Raw genomic sequence first — 21,030 nt, 5'->3', positions numbered from 1 at the left:
AGTTTGACGATAAATTCAATAGCAAAAATCAAAATTTTATCCAAAAAAAGAGAGATAATGTGTTTGATAAATTAACGTTCATTAATTTATCCATAATTTGACTTTTATTTTTGAGAGTTTTAATGAAAAGTTCATAGTACTGTTCATTTTAACGAAAAATCATATTTTTACACTAAAAAAATTAATTTTGGTACTATTTATTTTACTTTTTATTTTATCTTTATTGTTAAAATTTAAAGTTTTCAAATTTTTTTCATTAATTTTCTTTTTATTTTTCTGCAGCTGTATTATATCAGTCCTTTTATTTGGGAGGGTTTTAGGGCGGTGCTACAGAATTAAACTCGGATGTGACCAATGAACACGAAAACGACTATTTATTTTAAATTAAAACAGAATAAAAAGTTTTGATTTATAACGTACATGCACACGTCAGTGATGACAAACATTGTTGGTGGCCCACGCAACAAGAACCAGTAGGGATGACCAAATTTGTGTTTTCCTCCCACAAACAAATGGAATTGGATGGCCAACGTTTCTTGAATTCCACACAAATTAAGGGAGCAAGAGAACGTATAGCTTTACTTAGGAGAGAAGCTACTATGTCACTCACTAGTCTTTGTTTCAATATGTTCATGATAATCACGTAATGAGCGATACAAAATGTAGTTATGCAAAAAGTTTTATAGCCGTATAATACGTCTTGTAATCACGTTATAAGTGTTAGATGAAATTGTCATGTGCCACAGTTTATTTCGTAGAAAATAAAGTCGTTGTATAGGAAGAGAAGAACTTATATATAACGGATTCACTGTCATGTGGTATCCTAATTCAATAATACATTACTATGTGGAAAAAAACTTACACATAACAATGTATTATTAAACATAAAACGTTACGTGACGATAAACATGTTCTATATAAGTCCTATCTGAATCTAGTTTCTATGAGTATGATGCCCCATTTGGCAGCATCAATCCAAACTTTCTTGAGCGTAGGTAGGACAATGTGTCTTTCAATTAGATACCTACTCCACACTGCCAATCTGCCACCCACTTTAGTCACATACATTTGCTTTTATATAAAGAAACAAATTATATGAGTGGGTTTATACCTAATTGCACATGTCTCAAAATTATTTTTGAGGAGATGTATATAGGAATATATTGCAAATTTGTTGACCTCTTTTTCTTTTCATTAATTCCTTGCTCGATTTTGACATTCATTTCAAAGAAATTTGAGATTTTGTTATAGTTAATCCTATTTTTCAAGGTAGAAATCCGATATTTTTTGTGAGGCTCACTCAACAATATCGTCCAATTTGTAGTACTCAGTACACTGATTGTCACCTTAGAAAAATCATTCATCATTTTGCAAAACATATTTTATTACAAGTTATTTTAATAAATGCATTGAAATATAGTATACACCTGAATCTTTCGTCATTGAATCCTTGAACACTAAATCCTTAACCACATATTCAACTCTCTCTTACTTTAGTCCATACTATACAACATACAATGGTAAAAAAAAAAAATGAAAAATACTAATGATATCATATTTTGTAAATCACATCTAAATCATCTCTTTAATAGATATAATACCTATTTATATAGTTGACTCTACGTATATTAAAGAGGTAGTTAAAATATGGTCTACAAATGTGTATCCCTACCACTTAGTACTACGACCTAGTGATATTCCTTTTTCAGTTGAAAGTGAGAAATCTTAGGTTCGATTCTCGTTAAAGGCAAATTTAAACCACATTATTGTTAGCTCATTATGAAACTAAGTATGCGCCCTCCCTCTTTAATATAGATTTGTTCAGAAAAATGTAGTATCCCTACATATAGAAAGACGAAAAGTCAGAAGACAAGAGCTAGGTAAAAAAGGCAAGAAGGAGAGGCTAGAAAAGGAGAGGTAAGACAAGACAATTGGCTATTTTGCCTCTCAGTACGGATATCTGTCTTTTTAAGTTATTAATTTGTTAATTTTTTTTTTTAATGAACGATATTATCTATACTGAATGAAATGAAGGTGATAAATTCCTCCTCTTATTCTATTCCTCAACTCTTGAATCCGGCATAAAACCTGAGGCAAGTTCAATTGAATCCCCGCAAAAGGAGCCCCCAAACTCACTCTTTGGTTTAGAAGGAAAATGAGAGAAAAAACAGGTGGTGGTACGAAGCAATTACGGAAGCGCACAGAGACTCAGAGAAGGAGATATATGATATATCCACGTGAACTTATCATATCACGCATAGATGCACACAGTAGTTTATGGTGTGCATCCAAAGTCCAACCACATGGGAGGGGGGGCGGTGCAGTTGACTGCACACTGATCGAGAAGACCAGATTAAACTGATATGATGGGTGACTGATCAGATCATACTTGCCAAGTGTCCTCCTCGTGATTCCAACTATAATTTACCTAAACCCGTACACACTTATTTGATTAATTAATTAAACGGAATTGGATTCCATTCGGATTCCGTATCTTAACTATTTATCGTGTATTTGTATGATCATAAATTATTTGATTTTTTTATTTAAAATTAAACACAAATAATATTTAACGAAAACTAACCATATAATGTACGATAAACGGTTAGAATCCAGAGAGATTCCTCTGTCTAATTAAACAATTAATTAAGTACTCAAATAATTATGAAGTAGGATTATCTCCCCTCTTTTTTTCTCCCCCTTCCCTCTCCTCCTATTTGAACTGTCACGGTTAAGCTAAATCAACATCTTATATTGGTTTTTTTATAGAAAAAGAAAGACAAAATAAAGAATATAAAAGGAGATGATGGAATGAGATGAAAAGAAGAGAAGAAAGAATCATAATTCGATAATTACGAGGCTCCAATTTCAACATTATTGAGGTTTTGCCACCTCATCCAAGGTTCTTCTACAGAGACAGTGTTGTTGGGATTTGGATAATTAATCGTTGAATCTTTGTCTTGTTTATAAATTTTTTTGGGAATTATTATTGGCATTTCAAAATTTTCATTCTATACTTTAAACTTTTTATATTTAGAAAGAAAAATACGCTTGTGAGAAGTGTAGAATGAGATTTTTGGAGTGTCAATAACACTTCCCATTTTTTTGGTTTTGACCATAAAAAAAAATTATATTGTAATTTGGTCCTCGATGAGAGATTTTTCAGTATGACCGTCACACGAGGTGGTACATCGCGTGTCCCTATATAAAGGGGTGTGATATCCACACACCCCATTTTACTTCTCACACACTCTTCTAATTTTCGACCGTCAGATTGGATAAATTAAAGAAGATCAACAAACATAAATTAACAAAGGGTGCGTGAGAAGTAATTTGGGATGTGTGGATAGCACACCCCTATATAAATGGTGGGATATGTGTATTAAAAAGTTAATAACTTTAAAATTAAAAAATTTTACCACTTACATAAAAACACCTAATGTACCATCTATTTTTTCGTCGCAACTAAAAATTTCTCCTCATCCTTCGGATGTAGAGTTGTAGACTGCAGCAAGGCTAAATGGTGGGTGGATTCCATATACGCTGGCCAGCTCACTTGAGCTGGTTCCTTCCAATAAGGACACTTGGATACATATTCATCTCTTTTGCTAGATTCCGTAATGACATTTCTGAAATTTGCAGCCTGCCCCTGTGAGAACATCGATGAGACGTCACGACCGAGGTGTATTTGTGTTAGATAAGTTTTTTTTTTTTGATAAGGAATAATCGCATAAAAATGCCTGATCACGCCATTTCAATAACATATATTTGTATATTTTTAATAATGGCAGTGTATTTGTGTTAGGTAATTTTTTATTTTGATCTGCAATTTTGATAAGGAAATAATTGCGTTAAAATGTATGACCATGCCATTTCAACAACACTTCTCATACATAGCATGTTTGTATACTTTGGTCTCACTCGACTTTACGTAATCCTACTTAGTGTCATAATGGCAGCGTACTATGTAATGCGAATTTTTCTTTCGATCTACATTTCTAACAAGGGAATAGTTGCGTAAATATGTCTGACCATGTCATTTCAACAGCAGCTCAAGCAAAACAAGCTTGTATACTATGGTCTCACCATACTCTATGTAATCCTCCTTAGTGTCATAACGACAATGTATTTGTGTCATGAAAGTTTTCTTTTGATATGCATTTTGATAAGGGAATGATCACGAAAAGATGTCTGATCACGTCATTTCAACGACAACTCTCAACAAAATATGCGTATATACTTTAGTCTCACTCGATGCTACGTAATCCCACCTAATGTAAAAGTTGCTCTAATCATTCACTAAATAGAAATGAAAGATAGGTCCAAAGAAACGTATACTACCATGACTAAGAAAACTTAGGTGCAAAAAAACATAGAAGAGTGAGCACACTGATCTAGCTAAATCAACTGTCTAACATGCATCCAAAATATCATTAAAAAGTCAAAACATCCGTTTATTATGGGTCCCCTATTAGGTATATTTCAATTTTTGTGGCATAATTTGCGTATGAACTTCCAACTGTGTACCCATTTCAACTTTTCATGTGATTTAATGGGAGCGTTGAGTATCCTTGATTTAAAGCATATGCTATGACATGCCTGCACAAAATATAGTACATTTGCACAAGGATATTTAGGGGCATATACTATATAGAAAAAATCTTACATCCGGCCGGCCGTATACGGGGTGCACTCGCAACCACAACACAAAATTAAATCCACCACTATAAAAGAAAAAGAAAATAATAATGTTATTCAAATCACGTTTTTGTATCACATTTCCATACCATCTCTTAGGTGATATCTAATGTCGACAGTCACATCATTCAAATTAATCAGAATTTTTAATTTAATTAAACATTATTTAATAAAATAATAATTAAGAAAAGTTGATTAATTAAATGATAATTATGGTATATGAAAAATCTTTCTTAATTATTAGCTTATTAAATAATAAATTAAATTAAAAAATCTGATTAATTCAGATTGATGTGATGTTCACATCAATACCACTTAAGATGATATGAAAATGTAGTACAAAAACATAATATAAATAGCATTTCTCAAAAGAAAACTTAAATTCCGAGTTGAACACTCACATTACATTTCGTAAACACAACACGAACTTATTCCTGAGATTCCGAGGTGAACACTCACATTCCGCTGATTCGTACAAGGTTTCTGGTACACAAAACATCGATTTTAACTTAAAAGGTAGCGCATAGGCTATATGGGAGTAGTTTGCTTTCTCACTTCCGACTCTCTCTCTCTGACCGAAAAAAAAAAAAAAATACAGGAGAAGGCGGGGAAAGACAAAGGATCCCCATAAACCCCATTTTCTATCTACATTCTCAAGATTCTCTCTCCACATCTACAGGCTTCCACGCTTGACGGTGAACTCGTTCCATAAAAGACTGATTGAACCGATCATCTTTTGCTTGACTGTGAACTCGTTCCATGAAAAACTGATTGATCCATCTCATATTCTACAATCTTCTACTGTGACGTCGTTCCATGCAAGTCTTTCTCCATTTATTTCTGCGTCCTAGCTAAAGAGCTCTTGAGAGGAAGAGGGGTTTTCTGGATCCATTGACGACAGGATTTTCTGTTTTTTAAGAGAGGAAAGTGGGATTGCTTCGTATTCACATAGATTGGATGACAAGGATTTAGGATCTATGTACTTGGATTTGGTTCATTGACATGACTGACCCAAAAGTCAGATTTTAGTCAATTGGATTTGCTTCTCCACCACTTATGATCCATGGGTGCCCTGAAAATTTTCACAAAGAAATAAACTTCATAAGTAATCATAGCTCGAATTTTAGTTTTTGCGGCTACGATTAGTTTAAAGTAGAATATCGCTGCTATCAAACCCAAAAGAGAAATTTCAAAATCAATTTTCAAGTTATTGACAGGTGAAAATCTACAAAATTTAACATTTAACAAAAAAACTTGATTTAAAAAAAAAAAAAAAAAGAATTAACAAAAACCCAAATCACAAGATGGAATTTTGGATTAAATTCAACCAAATAAATTAGAAAATTAGAAGAAAGTAAGAAACTTACTAAGTGCCTGGTCAGCAGAAAGTCTTCTGGAAACGTCTCTGGAAATCATCTTCCTCAGCAGATCCTTCGCCGCCGGCGATACAGATCGGAAGACCTTCGGCGGAAATCTCAAATTCCCTCGTAAAACCGCCTGGAAGATCTCCGTCGCCGACTCGCCGTAAAACGGCGGAATCCCGCTGAGCATTATGTACATCATCACGCCGGCGCTCCAAACATCGATCTTCTCATCGTACTCCCTGCCCATCAGCACCTCGGGCGCAACGTAGTACGGCGTCCCGACCACGCCCTCCATGACCCCGCCGTCGCCGGCCCACTCCGCCGACCCGAAATCCGCGAGCTTCAAATTGTTCCTCGAATCAAACAGAACATTCTCCGGCTTCAAATCCCTATGAACCACCCCGAGGCGGTGGCAATGCGAGACGGCCTCGAGCAGCTGCTTCATGATCGCGGCGGCCTCGGGCTCCGAGAGCGTGCGCTCCACGACCCGGTCGTAGAGCGTTTCCTGCTCGCAGAGCTCGAGCACCATCGCGAGCGAGTCCTCGGTCTCGAAGACGTTAAAGAGCTTGAGAACGTTGGGATGCGATGACAAAAGGGTCATTATCTTGGGCTCCTTCTCGAGGCACGCGCGGTCGATTTCGTCGGTAAGGACCGATTTGTCGATGATCTTGCATGCGACGAACTCGGCCGAGTCCGGCGAGAAGGCTCGGACGATCGTGCCGAACCGGCCACGGCCGATTTCTTCGAAGAGCTGGTAGGAGTTCTTCAATGTGTCATACATTTGGGGGGATTTTTCGATTAAGGCCGTGTTTGGGTGGTGAAGTTTCGGGTTTTTTTTTTGTTGTTGCAGCATCTTTGGGGTTCTAAAGATTTATAGGAGGAAGACGAAGTGGAATACTCCGAAGAATATTCGGTTTGGTGGGGTAAAGGTGTAAATTTACTGAATTTCCTGGAAATTGGACGGCTACGATGTACGGTACACGTTATGTCACATGACGCAAATACCCTTGTTTGTTTTTGTTTAGGTTTCAGTGTGCGGAAGTGGAAAAAAAGCCCAATTTAGGAAAATTGGTTTTGGTTCCGGAAGAACCTTCAAGAAATAATTAAAAAAGGGGGGATATTCCTTAAACCAAATAGAGTTTTAACGAAAAACCCGTTGTACTGTTTATTTTAACGAAAAATTATATTTTAACACTAAAAAATCAATCATAATACTATTCACTTTACCCTTTATTTTGCCCTTATTATTAAAACTTAAAGTTTTCAAACTCTTTTCATTAGTTTTCCTTGAACGAAAACGAATTTTATTATTTTAGAACAAGTTTAGTAACCGTTAACACGTATTTTCAGTGCCGGAACTGATCCGGTACATTAATAGTCATAATAAAAAAGAAAAACTAATAAAAGTGATTTGAAAATTTTGAATTTTGACCAAAATAACAAAAAAGTGTTTTATAAGTGAATAGTACAATGATTGACTTTTTAGTGTAAAAATGTGGTTTTTCGTTAAGTGAACAGTACCCGGAGTGTTTCGTTAAAACTCCCTAATAAGTTGAATTATTATTTTTTTATATCCAACTATTTGTGTTATGTCAGTTAATGTAACAGGCACACTGAAAAACCAATTCTTTTACTGTATATTTTTTTAGTGTTGAGGTGTGAGCAATTATGAACTGTTTATTGAAACGGAAAAATATTATGGTTTATAAGTACGGTATATTTGTATAAAAATAATAATTACATCGGTATGAAATAAACAAGTTTGTTGAGTTTGTTTTTTATTTGAAACCTCTTGTTTTATTTTGCAGTTGGGGTATGACTCATTTGGTTGTCAATTTTCTCTTTTAGAAAAATGAAAATTATAAGAATTATCGAAGATCATGCCCAAATCCAATTGCAATCCGTTAAACTACTTTCATATAATGGAGATTTCTTTTTTTCTCATATCTCTTCCACCAAGATCATCAGATTAAGTGATTTGGACATTTGAAATTTCATTCAACGCCCTACCTGTTTTAACTCCTTAAAAGATATAATAATTTTTTACCGTTGGATAAAATTTCAAAAACTCAAATTAATTGATCCAATGATCTTGATGAAAAAGATCTCGAAAGAATATCTTCTCCTTTTCTCAAGAAAAGTTTAATTATTGATTTGGATTTAATTGAGGTGTGATCCTTTTCACGAGTACTACACTAACGACAGATGATTTTTACAAATTAATTATGTGAACATTTTTTTAAATAAACGGCGTCATTCATTCGAGCTAAAAGAATGTTCAATACATATGAAGTACAGTATCTGAATAGTAGAATACTTCAAAACAAAATATTTGAAACTACAAAATACCAATCTCAAACGTAACAAGAAAACTTAAAAAGCAAAGGTGTTTATGTTGGGCACCTTTGGGCTCACATAATGGCGCAAGTCGGAATAGAAGCCACGAAAAGCTCAAGAGAGATTGAGAAGCTCAAGGTCAAAGGGGCTTAAAAGAGGTTAACCCCAAGTATTAAAGATATGACCGTCTATGAGCTTAGCTTGAAAAGTATGTGAAGAGAGTTCCAACCACCAAAGCTACACAAATTGACGTTAAAACATGAGGTGAAAAAATTTATATGAAGAGTCTCACTTTTGCCGGAGTTCCTTAGCATTCTTTTTACATAATATCAGTCTCAAAAGTCTAGTCATGCAGAAACTTAAGAGTCCGAATCCACTTTGTAAGGATCCCGATGATCCGTGAATCATGTCAGTTCATCGTACATCGTGAGGTTAAAAATTATTTTAAATATTTTTATTTAAAAATAAACATAAACATTAATTGACAAAAATTGATCGCACGATATATGATGGACAGATACGATTCAGCAATCTTCAGGAAAAAGGAACCAAAGAGGATCTTGTTGGAGAGCTTACACCCGATTATACCTACACCAAATGCCTTCTCCCCAATTGTACTTTGGGCTCCACAATAGCATTAAGTAGCTGTAGCACTTTTCTGCCAATTGGGCATAAACAAAACAAGAACAGGAGAGCACCATCTCGTCTGCTATCACTTCCCCATCCTCTCGACCTTTTGATGAAACTGAAACTGTGGAAAAAGGTCACTTAAAGACAAAAATGAAAAAGAAACTAAAAAGAACAAAGTGGAGGAAGCTATTCCGTACTCTTTGCAATGTCACCATCATCTTGTGTCGATCGTATGAAAAACCAAACAATAGCAATTGGTCCAGCATTGCATGCATTTTACTCACTCAAGGCATGGAACTGGATGATGATCGGATGTCACATTCTCCATGAAGATGGAGGCTGCCGTGGTCCGACCATTTTTCATAGGTGTCTAAAAGATAAGGATAATGTTCATTCGTATATTTTTCTGTCTCTTAATTAACAAACTATTTAGTCATGATCGTCGATGTATTATGTTCATGTAACACTAAAATACGCTTGCAGGTATAGGTCTAGTTGAGTTTGCTATAGCAATGTGTTTCTTCTTCGGCAATGAAGTTTGAATTTTCTCTTTGTAATTTAGATAAACTTAATACAAAACATTGCTTGTATCAAAACACGAAAATACGCATCAGTACTTAATGCATAAAACTGTGACATTTTATTCGTCTGATTATAACAAGAGAAATGATTTTATACCTTTCATATAAAATATAGCTTGTTTTTCTTTAAAAAAAAATTTGATTAGTTGGTGGCTTCATCACAACAGACCATTTTTCTGAGAGTTGGAAATGATTTAAACCTTTCATATAAAATATAACTTGTTTGTTTTTCTTTAAAATTTTTTTGATTAGTTGGTGACTTTATCACGGCATACCACATTTTTGAAAGCTGGAAATGATTTTATACCTTTCATATAAAATATAGCTTTTTTTAAAATTTTTTTTTTATTAGTTGGTGACTTCATCACGGTAGATCACCTTTTTGAGAGCTAGAAAGACTTATAGAGGCATTTCAGTCTCTTACTAGTCATCATGTGTGATTCACTATGATCAGGATTCAAACCCCAACATGTGTAATGCAATACAGACCTAAAATTCTTCCAAACCACTTAATTATCTGTGATAGTTATAGAATATCACTTGTTTTAAAACACTAAATTCGCTTCATACTCAATGTTGAAATTTTTGAAAATTTATCCATTTAATTCTTCTTAATGACAGTGAGTGAAGTGACGTTAATTTTTTTAATTTTTATTTTTTTGGAAGAGAAGTGACGTTAATTAATAAGGTATCGAAAGGTGTCAAAAGTGGGGGGAATAGGTAACATGCACTTTATAATTATTGGAGAAGCCTCCACTATGTCATTGTCAACTTTTCCAAAACCCTAATCTTCTTTTGTTTTATTTTCTCTTATTGCTCCTAATTTTTATAACCTAAAGTTATTGATATATTTTTAACAATTCACTGTATAAAAGTTAAGTGCATCTTTAAAGATGTAGAGCAACACAACGGAGATATGTTTAGGGGAAAATATAAAGACCAAAACTTTTGAGATATGATGCTTAAAGTTAATTAATTAGTGCAAAAGTTAACTTCATGCTTAAATTTAAAAATAACTAATTTAGGATCGACCGCCGTGGAGAAAAACTCAGCATTCAGGCAAGCGGCCTGGTGATGTGGTACGTATTAGTACGCCCTACAAAGTCACAAATTGATCTCTTTTTTCCAAAAAAAAAAAAAAAAAAAAAAAAAAAAAAAAAAAAGAAAAACAAAGGAAAAAAGAGAACCACGACAATTATCCTTTTCATTTGAACCAAAGGGAAATAGGAAAAGCATCCAGCATTTTCTCTTTTGGTGAGCTATTTAAGCACGCCTGGATGTCGTCATGCATCATGTTAAACATGTCATTATTTTATGCTAATCACTAATCCTAGGTTTCGTTACTTTGATTTTTCAAAAATGCTTGACGTTACCTACTGAATGATTTAGCTAGATCAATTATTTAGATTCTAATGTAAGCACAATATGCTTCTTTGACATGATTAACAATTCCCTATCATATTTCAGTTGCGTGAGTAAGCGATGATGTAAGTTCTATAGAGAGCTATACACTTGCTTAGATCTTGTTAAAGACGTGAAATTATTAGAGATTGGAATTGACTATATTGGTTAGCTGATAATTAAGGAGTTTGTATAATTAGGGTTACTAGCTAAAATAGTCACGATAATATTCGAATACTTCTTATGGATATGAATGATGGATGTTCTCTGTGATAAGGCTAAAGTGATAAGGATCACACAATGGGAAGTATCCTTCTTGATCACCGTCAAGGGCCCCTGCACTCTCTCTACACACGCAAGAACACAGAAACTCAGGCCCCATTCCCTTAACTATTGCATACAGAGAGAAGAGCAGCAGAAGAATCGTAACCCTAGCGAGAAGCCTTCTTCAGGTAAGTGGTTACTGTGGTACTGTGATGAATATGTATTCCGTTGTCCACTGTTACATATATAAATATTCTTACAAGTGAGCTAGTATATAGTTCAACTTCTGATTATTATAAACAATGGGGAATATAAGTTTGCTCACTCACAGTAGGATGAGTTTAAATTTAGAGATTTGTGTCTAGCCAATATACAAATCTCGAAATATAAACTCATATTTGATAAGAGAGTGGTAAGCATTAATACCATTTGACGAGAGACTTTTTAGTGTGTTGAGAATATAACCTAGTATACAAGTATATACAATTTAAAGGAAACTTGAAATAAATAAAAAATTCAACCAATTATTACACTTAATGTACCGTGAGCAAAAGTACACTCAACAACTAAATTAGAGGAATTCCCCAAATAAGTTTAAGTTTTTTTCTTTTTTATTTGTTATTCCTTTGGGGGGAAATCCATTGATAAATGACATCTCATAATAATTAAGTAGTCAATTATTGTTTGTTCCTTGGCCCAAAAAACAAATAGTTTGTTTGTTTGTTTGTTTTTGGTTTTTTTTTTTTTTTTAATACATCGATATTTTACACATTAAGGGAAGAAGGAGTTCGGTTAAGTTACACAATAGATAACTTAATTTGGTATTGAATTTGCCATTCATGAGATTCGAACGTAAAACCTCTCACTTACTTAGAATACCACCAGCCGTATGAAGTTGACATCAATGACCATCTTCTCATCCTTCTGTTTAATACTATCCCTTAATTTTTCTTTGATTTATTCAAAACTATTTCCTTAAAATATAAAATATATGATGATCAATTGATCATGACTATAATAGATAGTATGGCATTACTCAATCGATATATACGTCATGCATGGATAGTAGATGTATAAAACTCGAGAGAGATGAGTTTTATACACGACTTAATATTATTAGCGGGTTTTTTTCATCAAGATTGCCCCTGAAATTGGACATTTCAATCAAAATGTAAAATAGAAAAAACAATCAGTTTGGTCCCTGAAAATGGGTTTGTATAGAATTCATTTCATAGTACATATACTTAACTGACTGAATTGTCTTAGTATATAGTGTGTTAGGTTTGTACACATGCGTTACGGGTTCAAAACTTTCCATTCTCTGAACTAATGTAATAGTTTGAAACCCTGTCTCTACTCTTAATAATAGACTTAATAGTAAAATTAAAAATAAAAAAAAGTGTGACTGAATCACCATCCTAGAATTAATCGATGTTGTTGATTACTGTCTTTAGATGGTCTGCCATCGCGTCAAGATTGCCAGGCCGGACATACAATGAAATAAAGAATTACTGTAACTCTCGTTTGAAGAAACGAGACTAGAACGTCAATGTCCGAGCTAGCACCAATTTTCCCAAAACAAGAAGCATCAGGAACCTTTTCTAGACTGGATGACAATCATGATCATCAGAAGCACTTGTTATCAAAAAGTACTTTTCCAGGGTTAATTCAGCCTCCTTTCTCTTCCAACGCTGCCATACCGATCCTGAAAAATGTTGGTGACCAATATTGAAGACATGGATTTCTGGTACGACCTATTTGTAACAGCATGAGAACCTTCAAAGTGTAGTACTGCATGCTGGAGATGCATAGCAAAGTTAGAGTAGCAGAAGAGTTCGAAATTTTGGTTTCAGTTTTAAAAAGGTTGTGTTAAATATGGTTAGCATTATAACAAATATATGAATGAGAATTTCAATATACAATAAAGAAGAGACTATGAAACAGTGTTGGATCTAGAATTTTAAGGTTGTGTATGTTAACGGTGCGTGTAGCATGCAAAAAAAATTAGGTGAGGAAAGTTGTTGAGCACTTTGTGGTTCTATTGTCATTTGTGTTCATGCATGTCAACAAATGCCAAACACCGAGTGTTGTTAACATACCCTACCAAATGCTGCCAAGATATTCCTTAGAAGGCATTTTATCAATTACTTGATGGACACAAAAATGTTCCATGTCAGACATTTGATTCCCAAAGAGCCTTCACATGCATTTTTCCCGGCCTTTCGAGGATTCTGAGACCACCTAGATCCCTATGTGGATCTGTCCATGCCAAGAAAACCTGTGACTTTTACGTAGTGATCTTAATTCATGTTGTGCATGATAGTTGACGGATGCTATTAGCTCTCTTATACTACAATGTTGCACGATGATCAGGACCGTTTACTTTCTTGTTCACCCTTGTAAAATTCTATCAGATCATAAACCGTTTAACCGTCTAATTAACATTCTCGACATGGTACTACTATCATTCAGTCAAGATCAAATAGTTTGGGCTGGTCCAATATCAAACCCATATTTCATATCTGGGTCGGGTCGGTCGGGTTAAAACCATACCGACTCGCTAACTTCTAATTGTAATTCCCTTTCCCTCCTCCAAAACGATTAGTAACTTTTTTTTCTTTTTTTTTTTTTTTTTTTTGTCCAGATCTCCAAATTTTATCCGCTCTTCTCAAATTACAGAGAGCTGAAATATCAGTGGGAGAGAGGAGAGAGAGAGAGAGATGTGCCCGCGCGCTAGGGTTTTATCAAATCCAGAAGTCACCGATTCTTAAACCCCCGAGGGATTTTCCGATCACCTTCTCCGTCGCGTCCCAGTCGAAAACCTTAGGGTTTTGGTACCAATCGTCAATTTATTAGGGTTTGAATCGAAGAAAAAGTAGGGCAAGATGAGGATTATGATCAAAGGAGGCGTGTGGAAGAACACGGAGGATGAGATCCTCAAGGCGGCGGTCATGAAGTACGGGAAGAACCAGTGGGCTCGAATCTCGTCGCTCTTGGTTCGCAAATCGGCTAAGCAGTGTAAGGCGAGATGGTACGAGTGGCTCGACCCCTCCATCAAAAAGGTAATATTTTTCTTTATTTTTTTGATAATTTTTATGCATTATTGTGATTTGTGTTCTGTTTTGAATGTTACATGGTCAAAAAATTGCTACTTTAGCTCATAGGTTTTGTTTGTTAATTGTGGGAACCGATTTCGATTAGGGTTTATAATGTTTGGTTATGCTCGCATTCATTTTGGATGCTTAAATATTTGATTTGCAATGAGGTGGGAGAAAGTTATGAAATTTGTTGTAGTAGGCTGTTTTTAGCAGGGTTTTTTAGTGGGTGAATTTGTAATGCTGTTCATTAACCCCCGATTCTTGCAGACTGAGTGGACTAGAGAAGAGGATGAGAAGCTTCTGCATCTTGCTAAGCTCATGCCTACACAATGGAGGACCATTGCCCCAATTGTTGGTCGTACTCCGTCGCAGTGCCTCGAGCGGTATGAGAAGTTGCTTGATGCAGCCTGTGTTAAGGATGAGAATTATGAACCGGGTGATGATCCACGGAAACTGCGGCCTGGAGAGATTGACCCAAATCCCGAGTCAAAGCCTGCTCGTCCTGATCCTGTTGATATGGATGAGGATGAGAAGGAGATGCTTTCAGAGGCACGAGCTCGGTTAGCAAACACTAGGGGAAAGAAAGCTAAAAGGAAAGCCAGGGAGAAACAGCTTGAAGAGGCCAGAAGGCTTGCCTCGCTGCAGAAAAGGAGAGAATTAAAGGCTGCTGGCATTGATACTAGGCAGCGAAAGAGGAAAAGGAAGGGAATAGACTACAATGCGGAAATTCCCTTTGAGAAGAAGCCTCCTCCAGGCTTTTATGATGTTGCTGATGAAGATAGACCAGTGGAGCAGCCTAACTTCCCTACGACTATTGAGGAACTTGAGGGAAAGAGAAGGATTGATGTGGAAGCGCAGTTAAGAAAGCAAGATATTGCTAAGAACAAAATTGCTCAAAGGCAGGATGCTCCATCAGCTATACTGCAAGCCAACAAGATGAATGATCCGGAAACAGTTAGGAAGAGATCAAAACTGATGCTTCCTGCACCCCAAATTTCGGACAATGAATTGGAGGAAATTGCAAAGATGGGTTATGCTAATGATCTTGCAGTTGAAGAATTCGCTGAAGGTAGCGGTGCAACTCGAGCTCTTCTTGCAAATTATTCCCAGACACCAAGGCTAGGAATGACACCTTCACGAACACCTCAAAGAACACCTGCTGGTAAGGGTGATGCTATCATGATGGAAGCAGAAAATTTGGCCAGGATGAGAGAGTCACAGACACCATTATTAGGAGGAGATAATCCAGAGTTACACCCATCAGATTTCTCGGGGGTCACTCCTAGAAAAAAGGAAATTCAAACGCCAAATCTGATGCTTACTCCTTCTGCAACTCCTGGAGGTGGTCTTACACCTAGAACAGGTCTTACGCCTAGAGTTGGCATGACGCCATCGAGGGATTCTTTTGGCATGACCCCAAAGGGGACTCCCATTAGGGATGAGCTTCGTATCAATGAAGAAATAGATACACCTCATAGTGCAAAACTGGAGCAGCGTAGAAACTTGCAGTTTGGTTTTGGCAGTTTACCACAGCCTAAGAATGAGTACCAGATTGTCGTACAACCAGTTCCAGAGGATACTGAAGAACCTGAGGAGAAGATTGAAGAAGACATGTCTGATAGGCTAGCCAGAGAAAGGGCCGAGGAAGAAGCACGCCAGCAAGCATTACTTAGGAAGAGATCGAAAGTATTGCAGAGGGAGCTCCCTAGACCTCCTGCTGCCTCATTGGATCTCATCAGAAATTCCTTGATAAAAGCAGATGGAGATAGGAGTTCATTTGTTCCTCCTACTCCTATTGAGCAGGCTGATGAAATGGTTAAAGTAGAACTTCTTAGCCTACTAGAGCACGATAATGCCAAGTATCCATTTACTGAGAAAGTAGACAAACGGAAAAAGAAAGGTTCCAAGCGCAGTGCCAATGGACCTACTACTTCTGTCCCTGTGATTGAAGATTTTGAAGAAGATGAACTGAAAGAGGTATGTTTTTAGTTCCTCGTATGTGTTATCCTTTTCTTTAAGTGCTGATTTTGTAAGGTTATTTTTGTCTTGTTTTCATATGTATCCACCCTTATATTGTGGACAAAGATGCTTGGTCGTGGTGGTACTGCCTTTGTTTCTACAATTCATTTTCTATTGATATAGTATAGAGAATGGTTCTTGCGTATCTGGGTTGGCAAACATCTTATTGTGTTTAAGCATTACGTTTGGTTGAGTAGCAATGGCACTGTTAAAAGCAGCTGTGTGGGCAGGGTGATATATTTTGATCTGTTAAAATACATGAATTCATAATTCATGTTTATGTATTCCAAGTTTCGACATAGATTTGTATAAAAAAAATAATTTATGTATATCAACATATATATGATAAAATATTTTTCTTCCCGTGCAGAAATATCTGATGTATTTTTCTTCCCGTGCAGAAATATCTGATATGTTATATGAGAGAGTGAGACTAGTGTTTAGTTCAATTAATTTGTCGACTGTTTATCTGTACATTTTGACCTGACGTTTTTTTTACAGACTATGAGCATGAGCATGCCTAATGATTATATAGTTCCGTATTTTTTATGATCGCCGTGTTATTTGCAGGCTGATTCATTGATAAAGGAAGATGCAGAAATTCTTCGTGTTGCAATGAGGCATGAAAACGAATCCCTTGATGAATTTGTTGAAGCACACAAAACTTGCCTGAACGATCTCATGTACTTCCCTACTCGTGGCGCTTATGGTCTATCAAGTGTTGCTGGAAATATGGAGAAGCTTGCAGCTTTACAGAGTGAGTTTGAGAATGTGAAGAAGAAGATGGATGATGATATCCAGAAGGCAGCAAGCATTGAGAACAAGGTTAAAGTTCGCACATATGGTTATGAGGTATGCTTGCTGAATCTTTTGATTATAGAAAGGTTTTTTTTTTTTTTGTTAGAGCAAGGGCTTTGGGTGCATCTTTTTCGAACATGTTATGCTGATTTCTTGGTTTTTTTATTCCATCTTGAGCTCACATCGTTAGTTCCCTTTGAGAGTTGAAAGCGGGCTTTTTATTACTTCAATTTTAGAACTGTAAATTAACAGAAATTTTGCTGCACTTTCGAAAATTTGAGCATTGTGCAAGATTCAAAGGCATTAGTCTTGTAATATAAATTATAACCTCTGCTAATCTATGAAAGACTCATACTTTAAACAATTATTCAAGGAAATGATGCTGGACATTGGACTCCTTATATTTAACCTTTGGCATTGAATAAGATTCATCACCATCTGATGTTGCACAGAACCCAAAACATTGACATATAGAGTTGCTAAAAAGAATAGGGAAATGATATCTGCACACCCCTTTTCTCCTTGTGCCACCCTTTATTTCTGCCTTTCTATTCTCCTCTGATTCACTCAATCCAAAGGCCAGAAATAAACAAGTGATTGCAATAGGAGAAAAAAGGGTGTTGCAATCCCAAAGAAAAATACCCTACAATCACCTTTGCTGCATTTCATCATTTTTTTAAAGCCAAATTTATAGATTATTTACTATTTGCACTTTTTTTATTGTCCAGATGCGGGCTAAAGAGGGACTCTGGCCAAAAATTGAGGAAACGTTTAAGCAGATCGACACTGCTGCAAAAGAACTTGAGTGCTTTAAAGCTTTACAGAAGCAAGAAAGATTAGCGGCAACACACCGGATAAATAATATCTGGGAGGAAGTTCAGAATCAAAAGGAGCTTGAGAGGCAACTACAGAAGCGGTATGGCAATCTTGTAGTTGAGGTGGAAAGGGGACAGCGGCGCATGGATGAACTCAGAGCAGAAGCAGAAAAACAAGAAATTGCTGCCAGGAATTCTGATCTGGAGTTGGCTGAGGCTACAGCAAATGTGACTGTTCAACAGACAACTGAAAATCCTGATCCTGTAACTGCTTCAGACGAGCCTGGAAATGCTGTTCCCGGTGGTGCATCTGATGGTGAAGCAACAAATCAACAAATGGATGGTGTGCAAGAACAGGCTTCAACAGGCCCAGAAGGTGATATGGACATTGATGCCAAAAAGGTTCATGCGACGCCAGCAGATGATGTAAACTTACCTGATAACATGCCTTCTGCTGTTGAGGGAGATAACGTTTCCGACAATGTGGTTGCATCTGAAAACCTGAAGGTAAATGATCCTGATGTATCTAAGGATCAAAAAGTTGAGATGCCACAGAACGTGACAGAAATTGAAGGCACTGTCCAAGCAGCGGGGGACGATGGTTTTGCTAACGGGACTGCCGAGATTGTTTCTGTTGAGGGAGAGGTGAATTCAACTGAAAATGCAGCACCACAAATCTAAACTCTAGTGAACTCAGCCTGGTTTCAGTGATGAGCTTTAGCGAATCAAAATGTTGGAACGGATTACCAGGTGCGAGCAGATTACAGATATGCTATAGTCAATCGAAAACTGTATCCTGGTTCATGAATTTGGGATGTTATTGTCATTTTCGATTTCAGAACTCTGGAAAATCCATATGCTTCGTCTGAAAGAACAATTAAGATCGTTTTCTGGTTTTTTTACGGTGTAACTATTTTCAGATTGAGGAACTATATTATTGTTGACTGAAAAAGAGGAGATTTAAGAACTTGGAATCTCTTCGTTTTGAGAATATCTAGGGTCTCTTGGACATCTTACTGAATCTTTGTTGTATACTGCAATGTAATGAACGGATGAGATTTAAAGAAACAGATTTTGTACCTTCATCTGCTCATGATATACTGGTGCACCTAAAGTGCACCTAAAACCACGAAGTACTGTAGTTCTCCACCATGTTAAAAGTGATTTTACACACTTTGTTCTTTTCTTCCCACAGTTGCTCTCAGTCTAAAGTTTAAATTTCAATTAAATTCGTCGATTTAGTAGTACATAATCTCAATCTTGTAATTACCTCATTATCACGCCAACGGGGGCTAGGAACTCCGATGCATTTCAACCTCCTTTTGTCACCATTGTGTGATGATCAGGAATCGAACTTAAGAACGTGTTGACTTGTAGAATAAGATTCAGTTATCATTGCTTTGATAACTTAATCTGCTAGCATTTCAGTTCGATTTTTTATGATAAGTAACTTCATACTATTTGTTTGCACTTGATAATTTTTGCAATTGTAGAATAAGATTCAGTTATCATTGCTTTGATAACTTAATCTGCTAGCATTTCAGTTCGATTTTTTATGATAAGTAACTTCATACTATTTGTTTGCACTTGATAATTTTTGCAATAGATAAATTAAAGCAATAAAAATCACGATTAACAACCAAAAACTCCTAAAATAATTCATGTATTATGATTATTATTATTATCATTATTATTTCAGCTTACTTTTCTTCAACATTATTATGGTGTTTGAGCATACTACGAAAGCAAATGTTGAGCATCATTATTATTATTATTATTATTATTATTAAGAAGATGATGATGATACTTGATGATGATGATCATCATCATCATTTTATTAATACTAATAATAATAATAATAATAATTGATACATGATGATGATGATCATCATCATTTTATTAATAATAATAATAATAATAATCATCATCATCATTTCAGCATACTTTCCTTCAAACATTATTATCGTGTTTGAGCATACCATGAAAACAAATGTTCGAGCAAACCTGCATGATAATCATTATTTCAGCATACCTTCCTTCAAAATTATTGTGGTGTTTGAGCACACTACGAAAGCAAACGTTCGAGCAAATCTACATGATACATATTGAGTATCATTATAGTGAAATGGCCAACTATATATCGTTCCATCTCGCCGACCTTGCCATTCACGTTGTCGTTCATCTTCTTCGATTGAAACCGCGGGAAAGTTCAAAGTTTTTATTTTTTAATTTTTTGGTCTGTGTCTGTCTGCTTTTATGAACACTTCTGGTTGTATTAGGTAGGAGTGGCAAAGGAAACGGACGGACTCTGAGCCGTTAGATCATTACTGCAACGGACGGATGGATTGGTTTCAATTCAGTTCTAATGCCTACCATTGGATCACATCAGACATATCCAATGGCCCTTTTTTGTCTTGGGTCCAATTGAATCAACGAATGGATTCAATTCTATCCTCAACCGTTCGATCACATTAAATATATCCAACGGCCCTTTTTCGTCGTGGATCCTCGTCAATTGGAGTGTGAGAAATGACACTTATGTCCTATTAAACTGATCAAATTTTGCATATTGTTAATAAATTTTCAAATATACCCCTACGTACACTAAATAAAAAATAAATAAATAAAAGCTAATAAATGAGAATAAGGAGGCAAGTATATTATACAGACCTTCATTTGGTCATTTGCTTATTGTTATTATTAAATTTCTAGTGGTAGTTCTGTTTTAAGATGTTGAAAGAAGACCAAAGTCCGAATACAAAGTAAATGTCATACTCTTTTTCTTTCCTTATATAGTTACATATCTTTGTTAATTTTATCATTCGGATTTGAAAAAACGAAAAACAATTAAAAAATATAAGTAAACAACTAAACACAAATGTGAAGAAAGAGAAAAAATGTGTGAAAATCATTTTCTGACAGAATTCTCCTCAATAGAATAAAAAGAAAACAAAAAAAAAAGACAATTGGTTCCTACATTGAATGAAGACAGATTTGGGGTCACTTAGCAGATAACTTGTCCAAC

At 35.7% G+C, this 21,030-nt stretch overlaps 2 protein-coding genes across 2 annotated transcripts; one reads left to right on the top strand and one right to left on the bottom strand.

Annotated features, from left to right (window-relative positions):
- Positions 1 to 5,035: 5,035 nt before the first annotated feature.
- On the bottom strand, positions 5,036 to 6,970 carry LOC137744794 (phosphoenolpyruvate carboxylase kinase 2). The gene is made up of 2 exons (XM_068484592.2): positions 6,066 to 6,970; positions 5,036 to 5,770 (listed from the first exon to the last, which is right to left on the bottom strand). Exons 1-2 carry the CDS (start codon positions 6,913 to 6,915, stop codon positions 5,724 to 5,726), a joined length of 897 nt encoding a protein of 298 aa, XP_068340693.2. The 5' UTR covers positions 6,916 to 6,970; the 3' UTR covers positions 5,036 to 5,723.
- A 6,912-nt stretch (positions 6,971 to 13,882) lies between these two features.
- LOC137745003 (cell division cycle 5-like protein) lies at positions 13,883 to 19,090 on the top strand. The gene is made up of 4 exons (XM_068484846.2): positions 13,883 to 14,337; positions 14,641 to 16,350; positions 16,963 to 17,244; positions 17,919 to 19,090. The coding sequence occupies exons 1-4, from the start codon at positions 14,161 to 14,163 to the stop codon at positions 18,684 to 18,686; spliced, it is 2,937 nt and encodes a 978-aa protein (XP_068340947.2). The 5' UTR covers positions 13,883 to 14,160; the 3' UTR covers positions 18,687 to 19,090.
- The last annotated feature ends 1,940 nt before the right edge of the window (positions 19,091 to 21,030 follow it).

Source organism: Pyrus communis, chromosome 12, assembly GCF_041283825.1.
Source record: "Pyrus communis isolate YQ-2024b chromosome 12, ASM4128382v1, whole genome shotgun sequence".
Taxonomy (NCBI): Eukaryota; Viridiplantae; Streptophyta; class Magnoliopsida; order Rosales; family Rosaceae; genus Pyrus; species Pyrus communis.
This window is presented reverse-complemented; position numbering and strand designations above follow the sequence as displayed.